Source organism: Sus scrofa, chromosome 2, assembly GCF_000003025.6.
Source record: "Sus scrofa isolate TJ Tabasco breed Duroc chromosome 2, Sscrofa11.1, whole genome shotgun sequence".
NCBI classification, from domain to species: domain Eukaryota; kingdom Metazoa; phylum Chordata; class Mammalia; order Artiodactyla; family Suidae; genus Sus; species Sus scrofa.
In genome coordinates this window covers 82,942,580-82,964,234 of record NC_010444.4, presented here as the reverse complement: position 1 = coordinate 82,964,234, position 21,655 = coordinate 82,942,580, and the positions used below count along the sequence as shown (strand labels likewise).

At 43.5% G+C, this 21,655-nt stretch overlaps 1 protein-coding gene across 5 annotated transcripts in view; it reads right to left on the bottom strand.

Annotated features, from left to right (window-relative positions):
* Window positions 1-21,655, bottom strand: part of ARHGEF28 (Rho guanine nucleotide exchange factor 28) — a 341,373-nt gene that overhangs the window by 137,892 nt on the left and 181,826 nt on the right. For 3 of the 5 annotated variants that reach the window (XM_021084443.1, XM_021084441.1, XM_021084442.1), the window contains exons 8-9: window positions 21,393-21,445; window positions 20,738-20,798 (exon numbers count right to left, since the gene is read on the bottom strand). In XM_021084443.1, the coding sequence (XP_020940102.1) occupies window positions 20,738-20,798; window positions 21,393-21,445 (114 nt within the window). Of the gene's footprint in view, window positions 1-2,501; window positions 3,326-20,737; window positions 20,799-21,392; window positions 21,446-21,655 lie in introns of those variants that run through there. The other 2 variants (XM_021084444.1, XM_021084445.1) reach the window with 2 other exon arrangements.

Genomic DNA, 21,655 nt, shown 5'->3' with positions numbered 1-21,655 from the left:
TTTTTCATGACCCAGCCAAGGGGCTGAAAAAAAAAATCGGGTTTCTTGATGCTTCCTCTACTACATGAAGGTGACGTGTCTGGGTCCTGGGAAATGTGGGATCCATTCCCAATGCCAAGACCTCTGTAAGCAGGGATGGTATACATCTGGTTCACTACTTCGTCCTGCCCTCTAGGAAATGCCTGGCACGCTGGACCTGCCTGTTGGACACAGGAGTAACTCCCCCATCACTTCACTTCTTTGCATCCCATCATCTTCAGGTGGTTGGACCAGGTCACCTTCAAGACCCTTTTGGCTATAAGGTCTCTGGTCCTGGGACTCCATCCAGCTAGCACTACAGCGTGACCAAACCTACCCTTCACCACTAGGTCATCATCGTTTAATGAAGAACGGCTGCATGGACAATTCCCAGCTCTCTGCTACCAACCTTAGTTTCACTTGTCCTTTGTTTATTAGCAGCAAAGAGTTAATCATTTTCATATCCCAGGTACTTGCTTTCACTTGAATCGAGTTTAATTTATACATAGCTATGTGATGACTTTCTGCTATAGTTCAAACTGGCTGTGCTCCAACTTTGCATTTCAAAGGAGAACGTGATTAATGCATTCCCTACAACTCCACTGACTCTCAAGCCTCTCCACTGGCCTTCTAATCATTAATCCCATGTCTATTGAGGTTGTTAGGCTACCTGGGCCCCCAACAACACAAGCATCCGGTCTGCCGGGAAAACTCTACGAGGCACATTGTCCCCCAGATTTAACAGGTTAGAATTGGTGCAAAGGTTTAGTCGTCTTGCAGAACTGCTACCCACCGTTGAGAAGTTCTCCATATACCAGAACTAGTAATATTCACCGTAAAGAACTAAGGGCTTTGTGCATCTCCCCTCTCAGAAGTCATCGAAAAGTTTTTTAAAATTATTTGGAAATAATTTCAAACTTCCAGAAAAGCTGAAAGCAGAAGAATAGCACAGAGAACAACCAAGACATATCCTGTACCCAGATTTACCCAGAGTTAACACTTCACGCCAGGTTCCGTTTGGGTCTGAGCCTGCCTTCACATGCACACGCTTGTGCTCCCCAAAGATACTTCCCCACCCCCATCCCCAAACCATTTAATGGTAGGTTGCATCTACAGCACAGCCCTTTACCTCCAAAAAAGAAGCAATTAAATTTTAAAACAATAATGGGGAGAAAGGATGTTGTACAAAGGTTTTAAGTCCCCAGGGATGGAATCTCAAGGATGGCAATGAACAGCATAGGAGATTTGAGCAGGTTGAGGCTTTCTGCTATTCCTAGAGAGTCAACCCGCTTCATTCCTGGGGTCAGCCTTGATTCCAGCCCAAGAACACGTGCGCGCGCACACACACACACACACACACACACACACACCCCTACATTTTATTTTAGAAGGAAAAAATCCTTGAGGTGAACCAGGTATGTTGACAACAGTCAGCCTCCATTCCTCTGGTTTTTTTCTGGGAAAAACACAGGGTGATGCAATTGGTCATTCTATTCTCAAGAGAGAATTCTGCTCCTCCAGGAAAAAGCTAGATCTAGAGACAGCCCACTTTCAGAAACACTTTCTGCTTGGAAGCTCACAACAATGTTTCTTTCTCTTTGAATTAAAAGCATTACCACCTAAAGTCCCTCTGCAAGACAACTACCTTTCTAGTTTTGATAAACCCCAGAGGCAACAATCACCCCCTGCTGGTGATGGTTCGCCAGATATTCAGGCCACCTCTGCTGTCCCCTGAAAACAACGTGTCCCTTGGTTGCCAAGGCCTGCACCACAAGGGTGGGTTGCAGAGGAGAGGCAGTGAACAGTGTGAAGCCACTCTGTTAATCACGCTGCAAATAAATAGCTCTCCTTTCTTTGGAAATAAAGTATACTTGGTAGTTATTTCTGCATACTCGGTAATTATTGTTAATAAACTTTTTTATATGTGACTGTATCCCCTGGAGGCTTTCTTGTTCAAATCGCTTCCTTAAAATCCTTTCCTTAGAGCATCTGTAAAATCAGTAAAACAGAATTTTCTTAGGTATCAAACTTTTTTTTTTTAAAGTAGCACACACTTGAAAACAAACACACAAAGCAGCAAAAACTGGGTGGCAAACACACACGGAGTTCTCTCTGCACATCCCACAAAAACCCGGTGTACTTAAATCAGTGGGGCTCTTTATTGTCAAGGTAACACCAAGATAACTCTGATTAGGTGAATCTGAAACATTTACCTTGTACTAAGTTCCTCCTCCTTTTTTAAGAGACTTGTACATGCACAAAATTGCAAAGGTAGATTCAAAACAAAAGGAACACAAGAAAGATGTGTAGGTTTTACCTCAGAAGCCTATCTGTTAAGAAGCTTATTCTGGGAGAGTTTTATAAAGACACGTATAAACATGCACGGCATCAAAAAGACTCTCACAAAGCCACGCGGAAAAGAAAGGTAAGAATACAAGATGCCTGGCTTGGCTCTGGGGGAAGGAGAAGATCCTGTGATCTACCTTGTTTGGATGCCCTCCGTCGAATCTTCATTTTGGGGAAGGAAGGCCAGGAGTAGTTAAAAGGTGAGTCCGAGTCAGAATCCATCTTTTTGTCTTGATGAAATCAACAGATTCAACAGTGGAGGCTCAGGAAGAACTCGGGGTGCGGAGGAGGGGGGGTCCCCAGCCAGGAGGCAAGCCTCCCGTGTGATGCAAAAGGAAGGAATGGGGCTGGGTGAAAGCAGCGAACACCGGGGAGGGAGAGGCAAGAAATGTTTTGCTTCCTTCAGGCGTTCGGGCATGTAGACCGAGAAGGAGGCTGTAAATATTCAAGCCAAACCAGGGAAGTAAAAGGAGGCGAGCGTGGCAGCTCAGAGCCGCGCGGGTACCTCACAGTCCAGTCATTCGAAAGGTCACGGGGAGCAAATGAATCATTAACTCTCCTCTTCTCATTGCTGGAAATGGAAACGAAGACGAAAGGTAACTGTGAATTGAAAGAGAGCCGCCTGTGACTTAACAAAAGCCTCCGAATGCGGGTGCTTGTTTTCTCCTGGCGCTAGAGCACCGTTTCTCAGAAAAGCCACCCTGTGCGGCAGGAGACAAGGGTGGAGGTTTCTGCGTGTGGACAGCCAGAAAGCTCCATACACAGGCACATGAAGGCCATCATACTCAGGGCAGGGATTGTTCCAGAGCAATCTATTCTTTCCTACCATCGGCAGGTTTGGCAGCGTTTCAGATCTAAGAACCCAAACAGCTCTGATCATTCATTTAACAATCCAGCCTGCCCATCCTTTTAACCTGAAACTGGATGGAAGCTTTTCTTTCTTTTTTTTCTTTTTTTTTTTTTTTTTTTTGTCTTTTTGCTATTTCTTGGGCCGCTCCCGCAGCATATGGAGGTTCCCACGCTAGGGGTCTAATCGGGCTGTAGCCACCGGCCTACGCCAGAGCCACAGCAACGCGGGATCGAGCCGCGTCTGCAACCTACACCACAGTTCACGGCAACGCCAGATCGTTAACCCAGTGAGCAAGGCCAGGGACCGAACCCGCAACCTCATGGTTCCTAGTCGGATTCGTTAACCACTGCGCCACGACGGGAACTCCGGAAGCTTTAATTTTTATCCAGATTTGCACTTATAAAATTCATGCACAGTCATCAACTTGACCGGTTAGCAGGATTGGGGCATTTCTTCTTAAATTGTCACCAAGTTTGGCCATCAGTCCTAAGGATCTGGGCACCTTTGGGGTTCTGAGCTAAAATTGCAGTCCAGCTCAAGAGACCTGGTGACTACTTTACTACAGACCAACAGTTCTTACCCAGTCTCCCTGAACAATTCTCTGGTAATTAGCATTTAGAAGCAGCCCAGGACTGCCTCCCCATAAATCGTGATGCGGCTCAAACATACTTCTCTAAATCCCCACAGGCAGGAAACAGCTACATGTGCCCCCAATAAGCTCAGGCACAGCAGCCAAGATCTGCGACAGAAAAAAAAAATATATATATATATATATATATCCTGAACCTCAAAGAGGAGTCTCTTTCAAGCATTTCTTCTCATAGAAATACTGAGCTTTGTTTTGAGGTCACCTGACAGCCAAACGAACTAAAGGAGAATGGAAACAATACAAGGATCTTTTCAACTCCGCAGATTTGGGACAGGACAATACATGTCTTAATTAACATTCATCTCTGTCCTTCAAGTATTTCCTAAATTGTTGGCACCGGCGTGCCAGGCTATGTGAGAAAAGAGATGCATAACCTGCTCTGTGCTCAGCTAATCCTGTCTGATTGTATTGGGGTTGGGTGATGGGTACAGACAGACATGAAGAAAGGAGAGAAAGCACTTGCTTTCAAGTTCAAATTAAAACCAGAATTAGCTAAGTCACCTCTGTGGTTTTACATGGTTTGCTATATAAATACAACATAGGAAGAGATCAAAATACAACTAGAAGGTGGTCGAAAACATGGCAACTAAGTAAAAACAAACAATATATTCTCTACTTTGTGATCTTTTATTTGAAGAATAAGCATGTTTTTCTTACTCAGCTGGATGCAACTGTAAGGAAAAATTACTCTCAATTCTCATTAAGAGAGTATTAGGCTATATGAATTTTTCTGTAAGACAACAGATAAAAGCTTGTGAATGGATTTCCATTCAGTCTTAGTTTTAGGATTTAGAACACGGTGGGCAGCTGCTAAATGAATGAATAATAAGGAGTAGTTAAGTCTCATCCTGTAGATGAAGAATCTTTATAAGACTGCTATAGTATTTTTGGTCTTTGCTGACTGAAAATATCTTGACCAAAAAAAAAAACAAGAAGTCTTAAGTGTTTAAAAATACATTTGCATTTTATTCATCATAACAGTATCTATATTTATAAAGAGCTAGTACTGTTGAGTAGAGAAACTCCACAGTTCTCTAAGGCTCCAGGCAATAATTGGAGTGTGCACAGGATTCACAGCTGCCTTGGAGACATCCATAGACCAAATAAAGGGAAACTCCACCAGTGTCAAGGGTAAAATTTCTACCATTTGGAAATGAAAGCACTGGCTCAAAAGATACTGTTATCTTTCTTCTTACCATGCAAGGTAAAATTTTAGAGCCACTTAAGCCAGATAATTCCCAGGTCAACAAACTACTGGAGTAGGCCGCTCCTCTCATGACCATCAGGGGCAGGTCAGAAGATCTTTAGGACAATGCAAAGATATGAAAGACCTTTGCAAAATGCAGTTCTGTGAGTTGAGAGGCCAGGTAGATCCATCTCAATCTAATTTGCCTCAAAGCACAGTCCTGGCTGACCAATCAACTGATGGTTGACATGGAAATTATTCCAGCAATAACACTCCTAGAATTACCCATCCAGTTCTTATGAGAAGCGCAACAAGGGACCTTCTAATCTCATTTGCTTTATTATTTATGAGCATTGTTTAAAGAATGAATCGAGTTTACTGACCAGTTTTAGTTAACATAAAAAGTGGAGAATTAAATAGTATGTGATATTGTCCTTTTTTTAGGCCAGCTCAATACCAAAGAATTTCTCCCAAATGTGGGTCGTTTATCCTCCTTGTTTTCTATAGTAATAGAGTTTTTCCCCCCCATTGGGTTAATGTGATTGCATTTAAATTAATTCAAGATGTTATTTACATCTCATTCATATTCACTGGCTTAATTTCTTTGCTTTCTCTGACTGGCTGATTGCAATTGCAGTTGGCAGAATTCAATGATAGATCCCCAAGGCCACTTTCTCCCCAGATATCATACAATCATTACAATATGAGAATGTAAATGATTTCATCAGCCTTACCATGCCTCCTTTAATTAGAAAATCCTTTACTTAGAAAATGAAGTCACAATGATCCAGGACACATGCTGTCACCTACCTTGCAACCTTGATACAACTGAACCTCCCTAGAAGGGTATGTATATTTTGATTTGAATTACAGAGTAGTCGTACAGTTTTCTTTTCCTCCAAAGGGGCCCCAAATTCCTTGAGGGCAAGAACTGTGTTGTTATATTCATATTTTTAAGGAGCCACAAGCTAAGAAGAGAAAGCATAGGGTTTTGGAGACATGTACAGATGGTCCCTAGCTTATGATGGTTCCATTTATGATTTTTCTATTTTATCAATGGTGCAGAAGCAATTTGCATTCAGTCAAAACCGGACTTCGAATTTTTGAATTTTGATCTTTTCCCAGACTAGCGATAAGCCCTGTGACCCTCTGCTGTGATGCTGGGGAGTGGCAGCTAGTGCAGCCCCTGGTCAGCCATGCGATCATGAGGGTAAACAGCTTATATGTTTATAGCCATTCTGCACCCATAGAGCCATTCTGGTCTTCAGTTTCATTACTGTAGTCAATAAATTACATGACATACTCAACACTTTATTATAAAATAGGCTTTGTGTTAGGTGACATTGCCCAAATGTAGGCTAATGTACATGTTCTGAGCCTGTTTAAGGTAGGCCAGGCTAAGCTATGATGTTCAGTGGGTTGGATTTATTAAATGTATTTTTTTGTTGTTGTCCATTGTCTTTTGAGGACCACACCCTCGGCTTATGGAGGTTCCCAGGCTAGGGGTCTCTAATCGGAGCTGTTGCTGCCACCCTGCGCCAGAGCCAGAGCAACATGGAATCCGAGCTACGTCTGCAACCTACACCACAGCTCACAGCAACACCAGATCCTTAACCCACCAAGTGAGGTCAGGGATCAAACCCACAACTTCATGGTTCCTAGTGGGATTTGTTTCTGCTACATGACAACAGGAACTCCTATTAAATGAATGCATTTTTGACTTTAGCCTATTTTCAACTTACAATGGCTTTATTGGAACATAATCCCAATGGGCCCTAGACACTGTCATTTATTTACTTAATGACCCTAACCAAGTCACTCGTACTTTCTGATCCTCAGTTGTTTCACATAAAATGGGATAAGATCTATACTTCAAAGAGGTGTGAGGATCAAGTGAGATTGTAACAGTAAAGATCATAAATCTTCACTAAGTTTTATCATAAACATTAAATGTAAATAAAGTTCCCCTTTCGTTACATTTCTCTTCTACATTGTAGACACCGAAGGGTTTTTATCTTCACCTCAAGAGTAATAGCTTGATTTGCAAAATAGAGACAAGGCAATGTGCTAAAGAGGCCCAAGAAAATCACACCTAGACAGAAAGGGAGGAGGAAGTGTTTTGCTTCTCTGCTCCATTGTTTGACCCACCAAAGACCATAGTTTTGAACACAAACACCATTCTTGGAGGAAAAAATCATAAAAAAATACAGACAAGAAGTGGCAAGACCCATGATGCAAGGACAAGCCTATCCTGGATAATTGCAGCCAGGACAGCGATAAGTTCACAGAGCTGCAAGTTCTAACAGTTGATGAAAGTCAGAGACGATCAATAGTCTTCCTCAAAAGCCCCTTAGAAGGCAACAGGTCAGGGCTCTACATTCTATGGAAACAGTTCTTTGCTGGAGAACTTCATGATCTTGCTCAGGCACCGGGTGAAATGGTTGGCTTTCCCCGCGAGGCCATGTTTCACAGAAGACAAGGCTCTCTATAAGCCCAGCTCACATCTGTAAGACACGTTCACTGGGGGACGCGGAGCGGGACACACACATTCCATCTCCAGCGTCACACTCACTTGGGGCTGTCACACTCATTGAGGGCAGAACCAACTGATGTTCAAATTATTATTTTTTCTCCCTGTCCCCCTCCTCTCTGTTTAATTTTTTTAATAGAGCCTATACAGTTGAATTCACATAACACAGACATGGTACAACGGTGGTCAGAAACTGGAAACCCCGGATGGCACCATTCATAATACCACCTTACTTTAAAAGTAAGAATTTTTTTTTTTACTTCTTATCTACCTTAATTTCCTTGATTTCTTGAAACCAAAACTCTGCATGCTCCTTCAGAAGTTCTGATTCGCCCCCTTACGTCATTCCACTGTGTAAGGGGGCAGGGGGGTGGGGGGGGGAGGACATAACCTAGAAATCCAACAAATGAAATTACTTGTATTATGATATAGCCACATGTAATACAGGAAGAGAATACTCAAAAGCACTTCAGGATGGGAAAATAATAGATTTTCTGACCACAGCAACATATTAAGGAATTATATTGTCAAAGTTTTCACCAACATTTAATTCTGCTACAGAATACTTAGATGATTCTCTAAAGAAAATAAAGATCCATGGTGGACTTCTTTTTTGTTTTAAGCACTGAAGTTCCTGGGCATAACATGAAAGGAAACGAATTAGGACAAATTCATTAAGTTTTTCTGAATAGGACACTACGAAGAATTTTGAATTTACCTTGAAGAGGCAGCTGTGGATAGTGAATGTGAGGGCCCCTGGGGGTGGAAGAAGCAAGGGTATGGGCCATGATGTTGGACAGGGTGGAGGGGTAAGAAAGTATCTTTTTTTTTTTAAAGGGCTGTACCCATGACATATGGAAGCTCCTGGGCCAGGGATTGAACCTGAGCCACTGCCGCAACCTACACTGCAGCTCTGGATCCTTTAACCCACTGCGCCCGGCCAGGAATTGAACCCATGCCTCTATAGAGATCTAAGCTGCTGCAGTCAATTCTTAAGCTACTGTACCACAGGAAGAACTACAATTTTTTTTTTTTCTTTTTGTGGCTGCATCTGGGGCATATGCAAGTTCCTGGGCTAAGGGTAGAAACAGAGCTGCAGCTGCCGGCCTACACCACAGCCACGACAACATCAGATCTGAGGCACATCTGCAACCTAAGCCACAGCTTGCAGAAACACCGGATCCTTAACCCACTGAGTGAGGCCAGGGATGGAACCCACATTCTCATGTACACTATGACAGGTTCTCAACCCGCTGAGCCACAACAGGAACAGTAGGAAAGTGCCCTGTTATGGCTTAAGGAGAAAAAAAAATTCCTCAAGGTAGGAAAAGCCAAGGCATTTAAGGAAAGTGACATCTATAACTACATTGAAGTTTTTTCTGATAACTTTCCAATTTCAACTTTCCAAAATTTTCTGAAAAAGTTTCTTATGTGACATGAACTATTCACACACTTTTAAAAAAATCAATGTTAACATTCAAAGTTCAACTTATTGTTCTATAAAACATAAAAAAGGTATCAAAAGAGCATAAAATTTAAATAGTTTTAATATAACCATTAAACCATTGATCTAAAATGCACACAAAATGTGATGGCTAATCCTGTGATTTTCCTTTTTTATTTATTTTTTGTTTATTTTTTGGTTTTATTTTATTCGTTTTAGGGCCACACCCACAGCATATGGAAGTTCCCAGGCTAGGGGTCAAACTGGAGCCGCAGCTGCCAGCCTACACCACAGCCACAGCAACGCCAGATCTTCGACCTACACCACAGCTCAAGGCAACACCAGATCCTTAACCCACTGAGCAAGGCCAGGGATCAAACCTGTGTCCTCATCGATACCAGTCAGATTTGTTTCCACTGAGCCACAATGGGAACCCTTTTCTTTTTTAAAAGGTAGGCTCATCCTGTATATGCTACTGGAGTCCTGTCATTCCTAGACCCTCTCAACTGACAGCAAGAAAATATGTGTGTCCTAACCTAGCTACGTATATACATGTACCCACAAATATTTCCATACAAAACCAAGTGTATCTATTTTAATTAATCATGAGCACATACTGATGTCTACATCTCTAAGTCATTAGCCCATGGACATTCGAGTGCCGCCTCCTGCTTATTTCTCAACTCCCACTCCAAAGGTGAAAAACCTGACACCCCCTCTCCATAATCCATTGACTTATTTATTTCCAGTATTTATCAACAGTGGTATCACAAATACCAACCTGGATCCCTGTGGGAAACAACTTCATCAGCTAGAAGGCAGTGCTTGCGTACAGTTTATTTTGCCTTTATTCTTACAGACTCTTCTCATTTCTAAAGTTACTGAGGTCGGGAGTTCCCTTCGTGGCTCAGTGGTTAATGAATCAACTAGGAACCATGAGGTTTCGGGTTCGATCCCTGGCCTTGCTCAGTGGGTTAAGGATCTGGCGTTGCCGTGAGCTATGGTATAGGTCACAGACGCGGCTCGGATCCCGAGTTGCTGTGGCTGTGGTGTAGGCTGGCGGCTACAGCTCCGATTAGACCCCTAGCCTGGGAATCTCCGTGTGCCTCGGGAGCGGCCCTAGAAAAGGCAAAAAAGACAAAATAAATAAATAAGTAAATAAAGTTACTGAGGTCTGCACCCCACTCCCATCCTCTACAGTAAGGTTATTTCAAAAGTTTTTCATACACTTAGATTATTTTGCTACATTCTGCTTTCCATCATAAAATCTTCAAACCTGTTATTTTTTTTTTTATTTGCACACATTAAAGTTTACTTTGTGTGCCACAAAGTTCTGTGGGTTTTGACAAATGCAGCAGCATGTAGCTACCATTACAGTATCAAAAAAATATTTCACTTGGGAGTTCCCATTGTGGTACAGTGGAAATGGATCCCACTAGTATCCAGGAGGATGCAGGTTTGATCCCTGGCCATGCTCAGTGGGTTAAAGATCTGGAGTTGCAGTGAACTGTAGTGTAGGTTGAAGACATGACTCAGATCCCATATGGCTGTGGCTATGTTGTAGGTCAGCAGCTGTAGCTCTGATTTGACCTCTAGCTTAGGAACTTCCATATGCCATGTGTGCAGCCCTAAAAGGAAAAAAAAAAAAATCCCCCCCCAAAGGAAAACAGTGAGAGGAATATGTAGAAAGGACACAGAAATCAACTGAAAGACTCTCCCATTGCCAAAGCTAGAATACTCAAATAAGGTAGAACAAAATTACTCCCCAAAGAATAAAATAAATACCCATGAATTCACAGTGACATAAATAATTGGATAAATAAGCAGGGGGTGGAGGTATGAATCCCCCATGTAGAAGAATTCCAAGTAATTTACACAGATACCATGCCCACAGGGAAGTATATGGATAACTCCTTACTCCTACAGTGTGGGCTGTACGTCCTGACTTGTTTCCAAAGAAAACAATATGGAAAGAGGAGTAGGAAGTTTCCAGTGGAGACACCTGACAAACACTACCTCCACCAGGTAATCAAAGTCATTATCCAGTGACAGGTCATATTGATGCTACATACCACAGCTGTAATGTGATGAAAATGGCGCTTTACCTCTGTGATCGTCCTCCCAAAACTCATAACCCCAAGTTTAATAATAAGGAAAACACCCCCAAAATACCACTTGAGAGACAGTCTATAGAACACCTGACTGGTACTCCTCAAAACTGTCGAGGTCATCACAAAACTAAAACAAGGCTGAGAGGCTCCCACGGCCAAGGGGAGCCTCGGGAAACATAACAACAAAATGCAATATGGTGTCCGGGGACAGAAAAAGGAAACTAGATAAAAACTGAAGAAATCTAAATAAAGGATGGACTTTAGTCAATAATAATGTATGGAAACTGGTTCAGGAATTTTAACAAATGTACCATAATAATGCCTGATGTGGATAATGAGGGATGCTAGGGGGACTTAGGGGGGCCAAGGGTGTGGGAACACTCTGCACTACTTCTGCAATGTTTCTGTAAATCTAAAACTGTTCTGCAACATACAGTTTAAAAACATTTTAAAGGATGGGGGAAAAGTACAGAATCTATGTTCATTAAATGTTTGTGGAATTCATGCTCAAAGAAAGTCTGTATTGCCTATTCAGAGATGTAAGATTCAAGCCATGCAAAACACTCCATCTCCCTTTGCTTAAGTTCTTTTTTTAAGCCACGCCCACAGCAGGTGGGTGTTCCCAGGCCAGGGATTGAACCCTCGCCACAGCAGTGACAATACCAAATCCTTAACTGCTAGGCCACCAGGGAACTCCCCCCTTTGCTTCAGTTCTGAAGTTACCATGTAACTCTGAGGGAACTAATCACACATTAAAAGGTGATATACTGAAAGTAGTTTTAATTTCTCAGAAACAAATGGTGTCACTTTGGGGTTAACAGGCTCCCAAGAGTTAACCCCAATGAGAAGCCCCCACGGGGCACCTGTAGGGTAAGTGACTCTACCTCAGCTACATCAGCAGAAACCCAATGGCAGAGAAATGGCAAGAACCTGGACAAAACCCAGCTCACTTACTCAAAGTCTGCTTCAAAATTCTAGACACCTGTAACTTCATTCTTTTTTTCTGTCTTTTTTTTTTTTTTGGTATGTAATTTTAAATATTATGAAGAAACAACAGACTATTTACCACTGGATCTCCTATTCAGTATAGGATTCCTAACTTATTCCCTATGCTTTACACATCTTCTTCAGCAGAATCTCGTATTGCAAAGAATAAATTGTTGGATTTCTTGCCCATGCCCGAAGAGGCCATGTTTCATAAAAATGTCTCTCAAATTAAGCACTCTAAAAGTTAAAGCAAATGGTCCCCCCCACACACTGTCAGAGTTTGTACTGCCTGGCAATGAAAGCTGGCCAGAATCTTAATTGCCCTAAAGTCCCTTCCAAGGGATTAACCACTGGAGATTCAGCAAGCCTGAACTCACATAACCACACTGACGCTGCAATCAAGCCCAAAATCCGAGGATTCCTCTGTGTGGGCAAATCTTTTCATTAAGCGTCTGCACACACAGGTATTCTCGAGTGTTTCAGTAAAAGAAAAAGGGAACAAAATCCCTAGGTGGAAATTTAACCTTCCATGAAAGACATTGACAAATCCTATTTCCAGAACACAGATCACGGTTTCATTTGTTTCCTGTTTTGTAAGTTAGTTGTAGTTTCCTTCAGATTTTATACTTGTTTGAAATTTATAATATAATCATCTGATTTAATCAAAAGAGAGTCTTCAGGGATAGAAGCTATGGAATTATTCACTAAGCTGATTTATTTGGAGTTGAGGATCCTGTTTTGGAGAATGAAAAATTTAGAGTTCAGAGAAAGAACTGCCATTCTTTTCGTCCCTCTCAATTACATTTCAGAAACTAAGTTGGTTTGGGAGAAGAAAGAAGACAGCGATTTAGAATAATACACTACAAGGAGGCTGAGACTAATGGCAAACATCAGGACAAACATGTGTCCCTAGGACACCAGTGTAAACCAGCACCCATTCCCTTCATCCTGATCTGTACACTTCTAAGTCCAATGGATGCATGTGACAGCAACGGACAGCCACTTGATTGCTTCTTAATGTTTAAAAGAATCTTTAAAGATTTAGTCAGCTCATTTCGGTGCAAGTAGTTAGGAAAATTTTTCAATAATTTTTTGTTTACCTTTCCCACAGATCTACATTGATATTAATGAGGCTAATCATTAAACGTCTGCAAACCCAATACAAACAGGCTTTTGATTAATTGCTCTTGTAATCAAATGAGGTGAAAGTAGAGTCACACTTCCCCAATTTTAAAAATATTGAAGGAGTTCCTGTTGTGGCTCAGTGGTTAACGAATCCAACTAGGAACCATGAGGTTTCAGGTTTGATCCCTGGCCTCACTCAGTGGGTTAAGAATCTGGCATTGCTGTGAGCTGTGGTGTAGGTCGCAGACGGGGCTCAGATCCCGTGTTGCTGTGGTGTAGACTGGCGGCTACAGCTCCGATTAGACCCCTAGCCTGGGAACCTCCATATGCCAAGGGAGCAGCCCTAGAAAAGGCAAAAAAAGACCAAAAAAATAGAAAATAAAAAATATATATATATTGAAAAGCCAGTATGTCAGGGGTGATTTCTGAGCAGAGCAGAACAGGGCTCCCTTAAGGAACACTCATGGTTCTCAACTTTGGCTGTACCTGGGACTCACCTGAGGAGCTCTTAGGACTCACCTGAGGAGCTTTTAGGACTCTTGAAACACGGGCTACATTCTAGGCCAATTAAGTCAGACTTCTCTGAGGGTGGGACCAGGGCTTCTGGATTGTGTGTTCAAGCTCCAAGGTCATTCCAACAAGCAGGCAGAGTTCAGATAACAGAGCCCTTAGATCAGTTAGCAACGCCTACCTTAACTCGCTTTCATTTTGCTTTTTGCTTTTTTACACACACCCGTGAGCAAAAAATAGGCAGAACATCAGACCTATCATTAGACCAGACAGCTTCCTAGACAGGGAACTTATCAAAAAACAAAAGCAAAAACCAACAATGTTAACTTATAAGAAAAGATGATAATATGAAGACCTTACGCCCCGAGGAAGGCGTTAGTTCCTTCACAATTCCTAGTCCGAGGTATTCTATTAAACTGACCCATCCCCAAGTTCTCTTTCAGCTTCTGGGATAAAAGCCTGTCGATAACTATTCCAATTGTCTAATTTAACGAAAAATGCTTCATTCACATCCCGCAAGGAGAATTTTATCCAACCAATGAAACCACAAACAGAAAAGGCAGAACACTCGTGATAGGAGAACCAAATTCAGCTTACAACCCTCAGCAGAATTCCAGTAAGCCGGCAATTTCTTCTACCAAGACCCATTTTTTAAACCTCCACAGCTGCCATAAGAAATTTTCACTGAAGTGAACCAAAGGAATAAAATTTGAATCAGAATTTTTACAAACAACTTTGCGTTCCCAAAGGGCTTCTTGGGATATTTCTCCAGCCCTGGGCTCTTTATTTCAAAACCAAATCACTGGTAAACTTTGGTTTGTGGTGGAGAGATGATCCCCCCAACAAAAGAAAGAAAGAGAAAGAAAGAAAGAAAAAGAGAGAGAGAGAGAGAGAGGGAGGAAAGGGGGAAAGGGAAGGGAGAAAAAAAGAAAGAAAACAGAGAATCCACCCACAACTTTGAAACCTGGGGCATAAAGAGCCCTGCCAAAAATTAGGCTTGAAAACTTATTTTTCAGAAGCATAAGAGCTTGACTAAGGTCACCCCCTCTCCCTTCTTTTCTTTCATTTTTCATGCAACAGTTTTGAGATCTCAATAAAGATACCCATGTGTTACTAAATAATAACAGCTAAGAGAGAACCAGCTCCTAGTGACCTGGGTCCTAGATCTTAAGAATCACCTTTTAGATCTTGCCTGTGAAGATAAAAGTTTCGATATGTTTCCAAACAACATAAACTTGCTCTTTTATAAGCTTTAATGGCTGAGTAGCATCAATTCCATTTCTAAACTGTTAGTTGGTAGAGGAAGAAAAGATAAATCCAATTGGTCCTACTTAATTGGTGGTCTGACAGCGCTGTCTCCACCCCACTCGCCACCTAAGTCCATGGGCCTGGACTTTCCAGACACACCCACAAAGGCAAATCTTAGATTAAAAGTTTGGACTGCACCTAACACTCTGTTCTAGAGCAACCGTTCTTTGGAGCTTCCGATCAATTCCTTCCAGTTTCACTTTGGCAATGTTTCCCCAAGCCTTTTTTTTTTTTTTTTTTTTTTTTTTTGCTTTTTAGGGCTGCACCCGTGGCATATGGAAGATCCCAGGCTAGGAGTTAAATCAGAGCTACAGCTGCCAGCCTACACCACAGTCACAGCAAAGTGATTCCAGGCTGCGCCTGTGACCTACACCACAGCTCGCCGCAAGGCCGGATCCTTAACCCACTGAGCGAGGCCAGGGATCGAACCCGCATCCTCATGAATGCTAGTCGGATTCATTTCCACTATGCCAGGATGAAAACTCCCCTGAGCTTCTTATATGGGGCCTTTGTGTCTCTCTGTCTTGTCTGGGTCGGCTGGGAGGAGGCCCCTGAAACACCTGACGTCCTACTGTTTATTTCTGTTTCTGCTTCCATCTCTTCCTGACTGTCTGGGTGGGTTTTTTGGTATCAAGTCAGGTTTCCTTCCACAACCAGCTTTGGTTCATCTGCCTCCCTAACACCCACCTTCCCAGTCCCAACACCCACTAAGAAAGAGGTTTTGATATATTACATTCAAGTATCAAACTGTAACAGCAATGAAGTGACCCAAAGTGTTAAAGAATAACCGTGCTTCGAGCCTCAGCATGTATTGACAATCAGGCCACTCTGTAAAATAAAACTGATCATACTATAAAAATGTGGGTTTGGGGCTTTTTTCCTGGCTGATAAATGCTTGTGGAGGGAATCTATGACATCTTCCCTTTCTTCTTAAAAAAGTAATCCACGGTTCTTATTTTAAAAATGCATCATTTTAAGCTACCTTCTAAAATGGAGCTGACTTACAGCAGATAGCATTACAAAAATAAAGCAGAAAACAAAGTTGTATTGTTTCCATGATCACAACTATGTAAAAAATAGATGCATAGGAAAAAAAAAAAAAAAAAAAAAAAAAAACAGGTAGTAAACAGACCAACATTTACTAGCAGCTGCTTTGGGGGTTGCAAAACTACAGGGATGTTTTCCTGGTTTTCTCTTCTTTCTAAAATTTCTAATTTTTCTACTTGTGAGCATTTATTACTTCTCTAATTAGAAAAGACAAAATTAATTTTTTCAAAAAGGCTTATTTATTTGGCACATTATCATGCCTAAAACCTCCAGCACTTATATCAAGCTCATTTCCCTGCCAGCCACACAGCAGGTATGGCACTGCTTCGTGCCCAGAGCTTCAAGGTACCTGGACGACCCAGCAAGGAGGATGATGCCAGCCCATTCCGTCACCACTCCTCCAGTATCCCTACCTCCCTGTGGCCACTGCCCACGTGGAAAGTGAAAACACGCTCAGGGAGTTCTTGTAATACATCAGTTTTAGCAGTCTTTCCTGTCTTCCAGCCAAAGAGTCACACAACATATAGCTTTAGCCCAGTCAAGTTCAAAGTATCTTCCATCCAGTGCAGACTGATAAATTACTGCAGGAAAATCAGCCTCTGTGTGAGTGTCATTAAAACTGGGCTGCCCATACAACGTCACTCACTCTGGAATATCTCTTGCTGAGAGATATTCTTATGACCATCTGGGCTTCTGTAATCCACCTGAAATGCTGGCACTTTTTTTTTTTTCAATTACAGTTGATTTACGATGGTCAGCGAAGTGACCCAGTTATACATATACTTAGATTCTTTGTCTCATAGTAACTTCCATCACGTTCCACCACAAGGGATCAGATACAGTTCCCTGTGCTGTACAGCAGGACCTCATTGCTTATCTACTCCAAATGCAATAGTTTGCATTTCACAGTTCTCAGGCATGAAATGAACATGTGACTGAAAACCTTCATTTCTAGCCAGGCCCATGGCTTTCTTCTTTCAGATTCCACCTTTCAAAAGCAGTTTGCATCACATCTAATCAAGCCAGCTCTGCCAGCTCCGGGTTGGTTTGTGCATCTTCATTTGCAGCTGAGACGTCAACAGGGCAGCCCCAGAGCCCCCTCCCCACGGCACCTCCTATAGGTGGTCCATGCTTCCTGCTAGCTGTTCCCATTCCTTCTGCTTGGCACAGCATTTGCTGCTGCCTGCTTTGGGGCTTCTATTTCTTTTTCTTTCTTTCTTTCTTTCTTTCTTTTTTTTTTTTTTTTTTTCCTTTTAAGACTGCACCTGCAGCATATGGAAGTTCCCAAGCTAGGGGTCAAATCGGACCTGCAGCTGCCAGCCTATGCCACAGCCACAGCAATGCCAGATCTGAGCCACGTCTGCGACCCACAGCTCCTGGCAACGCCAGATCCTTAACCCACTGAGCGAGGCCAGGGATCGAACCCACATCCTCATGGATACTAGTTAGATTGTTTCTGCTGAGCCACAACAGGAACTCCAAACTTCTATTTCTTAATCATATTCAGTTTCGTATTCTTGAGCCAAATGGACCCTTAAGTTTCCTTTTAATTTCTGTACTGACCCCCTCATCCACTTTCTCCTCCCTTTCATCCAAATGCTCTGATCTCTCCCTGCATCCCCCTTGCCCAGAATGCGAAGGAACTACACGCTAGGCAGGCTGATGCTCCACTATGGTAGCAATGGAGTCAGACCCCAGCCCTCAGCTCATACTGTCCCCTTCGAACAAAGCGCCAAGCCCTTACAGCATCCACACCGAGCGGGGCCGTCGTTCCTGACCCACTGTAAATAGAGCCTCACTATCACTCTCACTACGCACTGCTGAGGTGGTTTGGGGGCACCTGCTTGGATGAGGTTACCCGCTCTTACCCACCGCACACATTACCTCTCCAACCAGTAGTCATTTTCAGTGTCTGAACTAACAGCGAGTGTGATTCTTGATGCTCTGATGGACCAATAAAACACAAAGGAGCCTTACTTTGGTTCTTCCCTGTGCAGCGCAACACATAAAATTCCAAGTCACCTCCTCAATCACGCTGGTCATTCGTCACATTGTCAGTGGACACATGCGGACACATGCTGGCTCTGTCTGAAGAGTGCAGATGCCAGACACGCCAACAGCACAGAAAGGTCCGCTGGGACAGCACTGACGTGGTGTATGACATCACACTAAACTTGCGTCACGTCTTTCGGAATCTCTCAGGTCGGCAAAGACATCTATCTCAACCACATTTATCAGCACTTCCTTAGAAACTAAGCAGAATATAAACCCGTATCAAGTAACAACACAGTCTGGAAGCGGCCACGGGGAAAAGTCGTTTCCAGCTCCAGACACCGGCTTATGGCCCGACTATGGCTCACTTCGCTGCCCTCTTCTTTGTCTCAGAAGGTTCTTGTAAAAATCTATTGTTTTCTTTGCATGAAATCAAGTGGCTTTTTTAAATCCAAAAAGTTTACAGGAACAGAAAAGCAAATGTCAGTGCAAGGGACAATCGCTTCTGGACCTTTCCAGAAATCACTGGATTAACGTCATACATCCTCCTCTCGCTCAGTCGAAATCCTCCTCACGCACAACGATGTTACTGACAAAACCCTCCGACGTGGTCAGGCCCTGACCATTTCCCTGACAGGTGCCTTGGTACCCAGCAAGGACACCATTTGAGAAAGAAGTGGGGTTTTTGGGGGTTTGTGGTTTTTTGGTTTTTTCTTGTTTTGTTTTGTTTTTTTCTTTTAGGGCCCTACCTGCGGCATAGGGAGGTTCCCAGGCTAGGGGTCTAAATCAGAGCTGTAGCTGCCAGCCTACGCCACAGCCACAGCAAGGTTCTGAGCCACTGTGACCTACACCACAGCTCATGGCAATGCCAGATCCTTAACCCACTGAGCGAGGCCAGGGATCAAACCTGCGTCCTCATGGATGCTAGTCAGATTTGTTTCCACTGAGCCACGACAAGAACTCCCAGGAGTGGGTTTTTAAAGCCCCCAGTTAAAATCATCCTGCTATTTCACACTTTGGCCAGCCAGCACTGCTCCCGCAGTAGCAAATTGTCGCGGTAAACATTCTTCAAAGTGAACATTCCTGGGAGCAGGATGCAAGCTGTGGACAAGACATCCCATGTGTGTGAGCAGCAGCGCTGCCCCGGGCATCGGGGGCCCACGACAGCCATCTCCATGGACTCGTCTGCTTCATTTCTCCTTCCTCCTCTCCTCTTCTGGAAGCCAATTATTACTCTCACCTTACACAGGCAGAAATAGTAAACGTGGGCCTAATGCCTGCTACGGTCCAGGTTCTGTTCCAAGTTCAGTAGCATCTCATGCAAGGGGATCTAGAAACGTCCTCTAGCTGGGGGCCAAACTAGGAGCAGCCCAGCCAACCGACACTGAGGGGCTTCTGCCTCACCCTGCTTTATGCTTATGATTTCCCAAGGGCTGCTGGAACTGCTCTGCTGTGTGCCTGCCAGGCGTGCCAGCACCCCCAGGAAGCACCCCCCCGCCCCCGCACCACTCAGCTCCACAGGCCCTCCCCCACCTTTGCTATTAAACTCGTCCCGGGCCTTGGGCTGGTCTTCCCCGATTTTACATCTGCCAGAGCACTTGGCCGCTGCCACCCCACCACTGCATCTCCTAGGACGACTCTGCCCGTGCACTCGCCAGGTCACCCCACCCGTGTACCTCCTAGGATGGCTCTGCCCGTGCACTCGCCAGGTCTCCGGGTACACGAGTTGCTTCCCTTCACGGAGCCTGAAGAAACTGACTGGACAATGTCCTGATTATCTGCTTCCCACGTAGCATCCCCAGAGGTCTTCCCAGACGATCCAGGTGCCCAGATGAGGCATCTGTTAAAGGCCCTGCCTCTGTATGTCCTCAACACCGCCCCCCGCCCCCCGCCCCAGCTTCATCAGGCTGGAACTCAAAGGTAAATCTGAAGCTCTGATTAGCCCTGAAGAATGAGAAAATGCCAGGGGGAGGTGTGCCTCGGGGAGGGGGGTGGCGGGGGGTGCGTTTGGATGGTTGTGAGCTGATAAGATTCTCAGGCCCACGGGAGGATAAACCTTCCCCTTGCCAGGGGAGCTCCTGTTCCTTTGCAAGGATCCCCCCATCAGATCCATGCCCCCGGATGAGCATCTGTTCTCTTCTTGAGTCCAGGGGAAGATCACACAGGTTCCAAGTGGGCCCCCCTGAGTATCAAATTCTTGGGGATTTTGAAGCCAGGTGAGATGAAGTTATGAGTCTCAATTCTACCATTTACTCTCTTCTAGGGGCCTCAGTCCCATCACCTCAAACGGAAGCTGGCAGTGCCCACTTCATGGAAAAGCAAGGCAACATGTGACAAGCCTTAAGCCAGCATCTGGCTCAGAGGAAAACTGCCCAGGAACAGCCTGGATGGCTTTCCTTGTTTTTATTTGTTTTGGTTTGGTTTTCAATTGTAAATGGAGACACAACCCCTGAAGTCATAGTATTATAATTGATGCTGCAAAGAAAATTCATCTGTGTGGGCTTCCAGAAACAGCCAAGGCTCCCAGGAAGGGAGATTTCATTTCCAAATAGAATTCCTTCTTGTCTTTTGTATACCTGGGTCTGTGAGACCCCTTCTAGGAGTGCAGGGGGGACGCAGTATTTTGAAACATACCCAAATCTAGACCGTCCTGGCCTTCACCTTCATTCAGTTGAACCACCGGGCTTTCCACACACTGGAAAAGACAAAATCAGGTGGGTTTTTTGGGTTTTTGTTTTTGTTTTTTACAAGATCCTAACTTGATACACTCACATTTATTTTTATAAATGAAGAAACCTCAGAAAACATCAGTCAAGACATGTTGCATGTATGTAAATAGAAAAACTCGTCTTGGACTTAATATTAAAAGCTGGAAATACAAGAAGGATCTGTTCCCCACTGAAGCAGGCCTAAAACCTATCCAAAGGTTATTTTATAGAGAGACTACCTCCCAGGTTCATTCTTGCAGTCGCATAACTGGCAAACATCTATAGATAGCATCTTCAAGTACAATGTTTTTTGGAAAACATAATCAATCATCTTGCATAATTGATTCATCATGAATCAATCAACTACAACCCAGGAAGACAGCTGGGTTTGGTCATCAAGAGTAGAGACTGAAAATTCAAGAAAAGATACTGAATTTCAGGTTATTCTGAATGTGAGTTGAGGCCTACCCCACGGGGGGTATTTTGCTTCCCCCCCCCCCGTGTTTATTACCACTAGGTCTTCACTTCTACCTCAACGCTGGTGAGAAGCACAAGGGAGAAAATGGTCAGGGAATCCATACCTTTACACTCTCCTTTCCAGGCGATGATCTGCTGGACACCAAATTCTTAATCTCTGCAAAAAGGAAAAATTCTCATCAGGATCTGCTGATAGGAACTTCCATTTTAAAAAAAAAAAAAAAAAAGGAAAAAGGAAAAAGAAGAAAAAATGGAACAAAAGAAACTAGATGATGAATATAAGTGAGTTGCCCAGAGACAACTCTGCAGAGCTAGGTTTTAGCTTAGGCTTCTCCTAAAACTCAGCCCTCTGCAGAGCAGAGTATAT